We start from the raw sequence: 6,000 nt of genomic DNA, 5'->3' as shown, positions 1-6,000 counted from the left end.
ATCGGTTGATTAATCACGGCCCTCCCACTTCTCCCCATCCTCTCTCAGCCCCCAGATGCCCCCTCCCACCCACCCATAGGCCCCAGAACTACCCTCTTGTCAGCAAGCTTACAAGAAATAGTGTTGCCTAGTAGAAAGAGCGTAGGTCTGAGAGTCAGAGGACCTGGATTCTAAACCCAGCTCTTCCACTTTCCTGCTGCATGACCTTGGGCAAGTCTTTTCACTTCTCCGGGCCTCAGTTTCTCTGACTGTAAAAATGGGGATTCAACTCCTGTTCTCCCTCCTACTTAGACTGTGAGTCCCCATATGGGACAGGGACTGTGTCCAACATGACTGGTTTATATCTGTCCTAGAGCTTAGAACAGTGCTTGACCCATAGTAAGCGCTTAAGAACCAGTGTGGCCTAGTGGTTCACACTTAAGTTCTCTGGGCCTCAGTTCCTTCTTCTGTAAAAGGGGGATTAAGAGTGTGAGCCCCATGTGGGACAGGGACTGTGTCCAATCTACCCCAGTGCTTAGAACAGTGCTTGGCACATAGTAAGTGCTTAAGAAGTACCGTAATTATGATTATTTTTATTTTTATTGTTAACAAATACCATTAAAAAAAAGAATTACACAAACCCAAGGCACCTGGGACTTTTCCTGCTGCCCAAGTAATTGTTTGATAGATTGATTGATTCCTGTGTCCCACTTAGCCCTTAGCAACCAGGAAGTCTCAGGCCCAGGACAGATCCTCAGAAACGTCCCCAGGATGGAACCATCCCCTGTCACATCCCTCCGGGGCCTGGGTTGTGCAGAGCCCGGACCGTGGAAAGGCCGGGGCCGAGGCCAGCCCAGCCAGCAACATGCCGTTCTTGCCCGGGCAAGCGAGCTCCGGTGCTTGGGGGCTGTCAGAGCCGGGCAAGTCGGGGCTTCGGAAAGGGAATCAAAAGGGAGAGGAGGGAGTTGGCGTGGCTTCGCTCGCCCATCGTCTTCTGAAGAGCACCGGGAACGTGGCCCTGCCCCTGGTAACTCCCGCCTCCCAGGGAACCACTGGGCCTGGGACTCCATGCTGGATGGCAGAGGTGGGGGACGGGGCACCTGGACTGTGAGTAGGGAGAAGGGCCACTGGCTCCAAGTGGAAGGAGGAGAGGAGAGAAGGGTCCTACGAGGAGATTTCCCCACCGCCCCACCATCCTCTGCCCCCGCTTCCCCACAATCTCGGTCTGCCCCCATCCCACCTCCAAGGCTGGACCCTTCCTCCACTGAGCGCTGTCTCCCCCACACCCCAACTCCCAGAGAGAGCTGGCCCCTTGGCTGCAGAGATGGAGACTTGACTGTCTCAGGAAGCCTCAATTGCCAATCCCACACTCTGCTTCCTCCAGAGCCAAGCAGTAGATGAGTCCAGCTGCCCTCCCTGGCTCCCCCATCCTCCCTCCCACAGAGGATGCTTTTTTATGGTATTTGTTAAGCACTTACTATGTACCAGGCACTGTTCTAAGCTCTGGGGTAAATATAAAGTAATCAGGTTGTGCATAGTCCATGCCCTACATGGGGCTCATATTCTTAATCCCCACTTTACAGATGAGGTAACTGAGGCACAGAGACATTAAATGACTTGCCCAAGGTGACACAACAGACGAGTGGTAGAGCCGGGATTGGAACCCAGGTCTGTCCTACTCCCAGGCCCGTGCTGTAACCATTAGGCCACTCTTGTTCTCATATGCCCCTGCCTCAACTTCCCCAGTTTGAGCTCTCACCCCTCAACAATTAAGCATCCCTGAACTGGGCAGGGGCCCCAGACTGGAGCCGCTGCTCGTTGTGGGCAAGAATATGTCTGTTGTTGTATCATACTCTCTGAAGTGTTTAATGCAATGCTTTGCACACAGTAAGCGTTCAATAAATATGATCGAATGAATGAATGAATGAATGAAAGCTTCCCATTTTGGGCTGATAGTGATGGCATCATGCCAGGGAGTCTGATTGCCAGAGTCAGAGGGATTGCCGAGGAGCCTCTGGCGACCCCGAGATAAAGCGTGCGCGCGCGCGCGCGCGCACACACACACACACACACACACACACACTCTCTTCCCATTTCAGGCCTCAAGAAGGGGCAGGGAACTGAAATCTGTCAGAAGGCTCCTGGCCAGGCCCAGCCTCTAGGTGCCAAACAGGGCCAGGGGCCAGCACCACCGGGCAAAGTGGGCAGGTGGACCCCACTCGGTCTGGCCAGGAAGGCCCTTACACCCTACAAGCCAAGGGCAGAAGCAGGGGAGGGGAGGGGAGGAAAAGGCAGTGAGATGGACATTCATATAAATAAATAAATTACTGTGGGGCTGGGAGGGCGGATGAATAAAGGGAGCAAGTCAGGGTGATGCAGAAGGGACTGGAAGAAAGGGAAAGGAGGGCTTAGTCAGAGAAGGCCTCTTGGAAGAAATGTGCCTTCAATAAGGCTTTGAGTGGGGGGAGAGTCATCGTCTATCGGATATGAAGAGGGAGGGTGTTCCAGGTCAGAGGTAGGACGTGGGCGAGAGGTTGGCAGTGAGAGAGACAATATCGAAGAACAGTGAGAAGGTTAGAACTAGAGGAGTGAAGTGTGCGGCCTGGCTTGCAGTAGGAGAGTAGCGAGGTGAGGTAGGAGGGGGCAAGGTGATGGAGTGTTTTATCCTCAAGGAATACACAGTAATAGGAAAGACCCTCCAGAGAGGTTCTGGTCAGGCCCCACCCAGGCTGAGGACCCCAGAGAGCTTGGAGGAACCTTTCTCACCCCTTTCCCTGTCATCATTAAGTCCGTGTCTCCAAGAGTTTCAGGGTTTGCCTGAGCTCAGGCCTCTGGCCTACACCATCCTCAGCTGTCCAGGGGCCAAATTGGGTCCGGCCAGAGAGAGTGCTGGTGGTCAAAAATGGACCCTGGGTGAGCAGCCTCTCCCCAGATGGATGTTTTGGGACTTTGCAAGGTGGTAGGGGAGGAGGGGGATCCCAAGGCCTCTCCCCATGCAGCCCCCACAGATTATCCTTCGAGCCCTCCAGCCAACCCGCTTCATGGATCCTGGCGACTGGCTCAGATCTGGGCTTTGTGTGGAACGGGGTTGGGGAGTTGGGGAGGGAGGGGAAAATTTCTACTTGACCCCCAGGTTAGATGCAGACATTCGGGAACAGTAGATCTTTAAAAACCCCTGGTCTTTTCTGGCAGGGACAGAGCCGGGGGTTGCAAAGGGGTGCGATGGATGGTTAGAGGCTGGTCTGAGTTGTTTTGCGGGAAGGGAGAAGCAGTTGTTTCTACCTGTCCCCATCTCCGAAGGGGAGTCATAGTGCAGTATGGCTATTTATAGGAGACCCATGACTTTAAAAACACACTCTCTCTCTCTCTCTCTCTCTCTCTCTCTCTCTCTCTCTGTGTGTGTGTGTGTGTGTGTGTGTGTGTGTCTCGCTCTCTCTTGCTCTCTCTCTCTCCCTCTCCACACCCTGCTGCAGAAAGGATTTTGCACGGTTCATGTGTCAGACAGGCAGACCCAGGATCAGCTTACACCTGGGGCCAAAGATCAAAAATCCCAGGGAGGCCTAAGGGCCTGCTCCCTCTTCCCCACCCCTGACCCTCCCCCAGAAAACATTTTTGTGATTTTTTTTTTGAAGGTGGGAGTGTGAGGGAGGGGGAGGAAAATTGGTGCAATGTGCAGCCCAGATGGGAAAGCAAACAGGTTTCCTTTAATGACAGAGCTGAGGCAGTCCGGGCCTGCGGGCAGGTAAGCCAGCCATGGTGTTCAAAGGTATCCAGAGTCGCGCTCTGAAATGGGCCTTTTTCTGGGCCTGGGAAGCCCTAGAAAGAGCTCTGAGGGAGAAGAATTGAAGTCCAGGGCGGGAGGCTCTGTTCTGCCTCCTGTCTGTTTCCCCTCTCATAATAATAATAATAACTGTGGTATTTGTTAAGTGTTTACTATGTGCCAGGCCTGTACTAAGTGCTGGGGTGGATACAAGCAAATGGGGTTGGACGCAGTCCCTGTCCCGCATGGGGCTCAGTCTCAATCCCCATTTTACAGATGAGGAAACTGAGGCATAGAGAAGTGTAGCGACTTGCCCAAGGCCACACAGCAGACAAGTGGCAGAGCTGGGATTAGAACCCATAAGCTTCTGACTCTCAGGCCCGGGCTGTATCCACTATGCTATGCTACACATTCCCTAACCACGAGTTTACAGTTTGTGCAGAACACTGTAGTAACAATAATAATAATAATAATGATGGCATTTGTTAAGCGCTTACTATGTGCAAGCACTGTTCTAAGCGCTGAGGAGGATACAAGGTGATCAAGTTGTCCCATGGGGGGGCTCACAGTCTTCATCCCCATTTTCCAGATGAGGTAACTGAGGCACAGAGAAGTCAAGTGACTTGCCCAAGGTCACACAGCTGACAATTGGGAGGAGGGGGCGAGGGGATGGACGGCCTTGAAGCCGAGTGAGGGGTTTTGGCCTGATTCTCAGGTTGACAGGCAGCCACTGGAGATTTTTGAGGAGGGGAGGGACATGTCCTTCTATACTGTGGGCCCGCTGTTGGGTAGGGACCATCTCTATGTGTTGCCAACTTGTACTTCCCAAGTGCTTGGTGCAGTGCTCTGCACACAGTAAGTGCTCAATAAATATGATTGAATGAATGAATGAATTTATTTTATTTGTGCATGTTTATTCTGTTTATTTTCTTTTGTTAATATGTTTTGTTTTGTTGTCTGTCTCCCCCTTCTAGACTGTGAGCCCGCTGTTGGGTAGGGACCGGCTCTATGTGTTGCCAACTTGTACTTCCCAAGCGCTTAGTACAGTGCTCTGCACACAGTAAGCGCTCAATAAATACAATTGAATGAATGAATGAATGAATTGGTGGAGCCGGGATTTGGTCCCATGACCTCTGACTCCAAACTCCGGCCTCTTTCCACTGAGCCACGCTAAGCCCGTGGGAGAGTAAGCTACAATAAAATTAGCAGACACGCTCCCAAGCCCCGATGAGCTGAGCTTTTAGTCTAGAAGCGTGCCGGGTGTGGCTCCCCGAGAGGCACCATCTACTCCTTCCTCTTCTGGGGGTCACACTCCGCTCCCCTCCACCCCCCTCCTCCTCTTTTAGACTGTGAGCCCACTGTTGGGTAGGGACTGTCTCTATATGTTGCCAACTTGTACTTCCCAAGCGCTTAGTACAGTGTTCTGCACACAGTAAGCGCTCAATAAATACGATTGATGATGATGCAGAGGAGCCCCGGCTTAGGAGAATTGGGCAGAGAGGGCCATCCAGCAGGATATGAAGTCAACAAGTTAACATGTATCTAGCACTCAGTACAGTGGTTTGGCACATACTAAGCGCTTCTGAACACCACAGTCAATTAATCATTAACACTGAGAACCACTTTATATTCCCCACAACTGCCTCTTCTGTGCCACCTGAGGACTTTCCTATATATCTTTATTACTTCCGCCTACCTGCAATTTAGTTTAGTTTATGTCTCTCCCCTAGATTATAAACTCTTTGAGAGTGGGACTCCTGCCTACTAACTCTTTTGGACTCTCCCAAGCACTTAATACAGTGCTCTGTGTGCAGTAAGTGCTCGGTAAGGCACGGGAAGCTGAGTGGCCTAATATATATAGCATCGGCCTGGGCGTCAGTAGGACCTGAGTTCTAATCCTGACTCCACCACTTGTCTGCTGTGTGACCTTGGTAAAGGCACTTCACTTCTCTGTGATTCAGTTCCCTCATCTGTAAAATTGGGGATTGAGACGTGAACCCATGTGAGAGATGGACTGTGTCCAATTTAATTAACTTGTATCTACCCCAGTACTTAATACAGTGCTTGGCATATAGTTGGTACTTAACAAATGTAGAGAAGCAGTGTGGCTCAGTGGAAAGAGCCTGGGCTTTGGAGTCAGAGGTCAGGGGTTCAAATCCCGGCTCCGCCACTTGTCAGCTGTATGACTTTGGGCAAGTCACTTCACTTCTCTGGGCCTCAGTTCCCTCATCTGTAAAATGGGGATTAAGACTGTGAGCCCT

The 6,000-nt window shown here is 51.7% G+C and overlaps 1 protein-coding gene across 1 annotated transcript in view; it reads left to right on the top strand.

The window, feature by feature from the left end:
• Positions 1-3,732: 3,732 nt before the first annotated feature.
• The window catches only part of SKI (SKI proto-oncogene), a 188,866-nt gene continuing 186,598 nt past the window's right edge, over positions 3,733-6,000 (top strand). Inside the window, exon 1 of the mRNA XM_038747310.1 lies at positions 3,733-3,745. Within this exon, the coding sequence (XP_038603238.1) occupies positions 3,733-3,745 (13 nt within the window). The remainder of the gene's footprint in view (positions 3,746-6,000) is intronic.

The sequence above is a fragment of the Tachyglossus aculeatus genome, chromosome 5, assembly GCF_015852505.1.
Source record: "Tachyglossus aculeatus isolate mTacAcu1 chromosome 5, mTacAcu1.pri, whole genome shotgun sequence".
In the NCBI taxonomy this organism is placed as follows: domain Eukaryota; kingdom Metazoa; phylum Chordata; class Mammalia; order Monotremata; family Tachyglossidae; genus Tachyglossus; species Tachyglossus aculeatus.
This window is presented reverse-complemented; position numbering and strand designations above follow the sequence as displayed.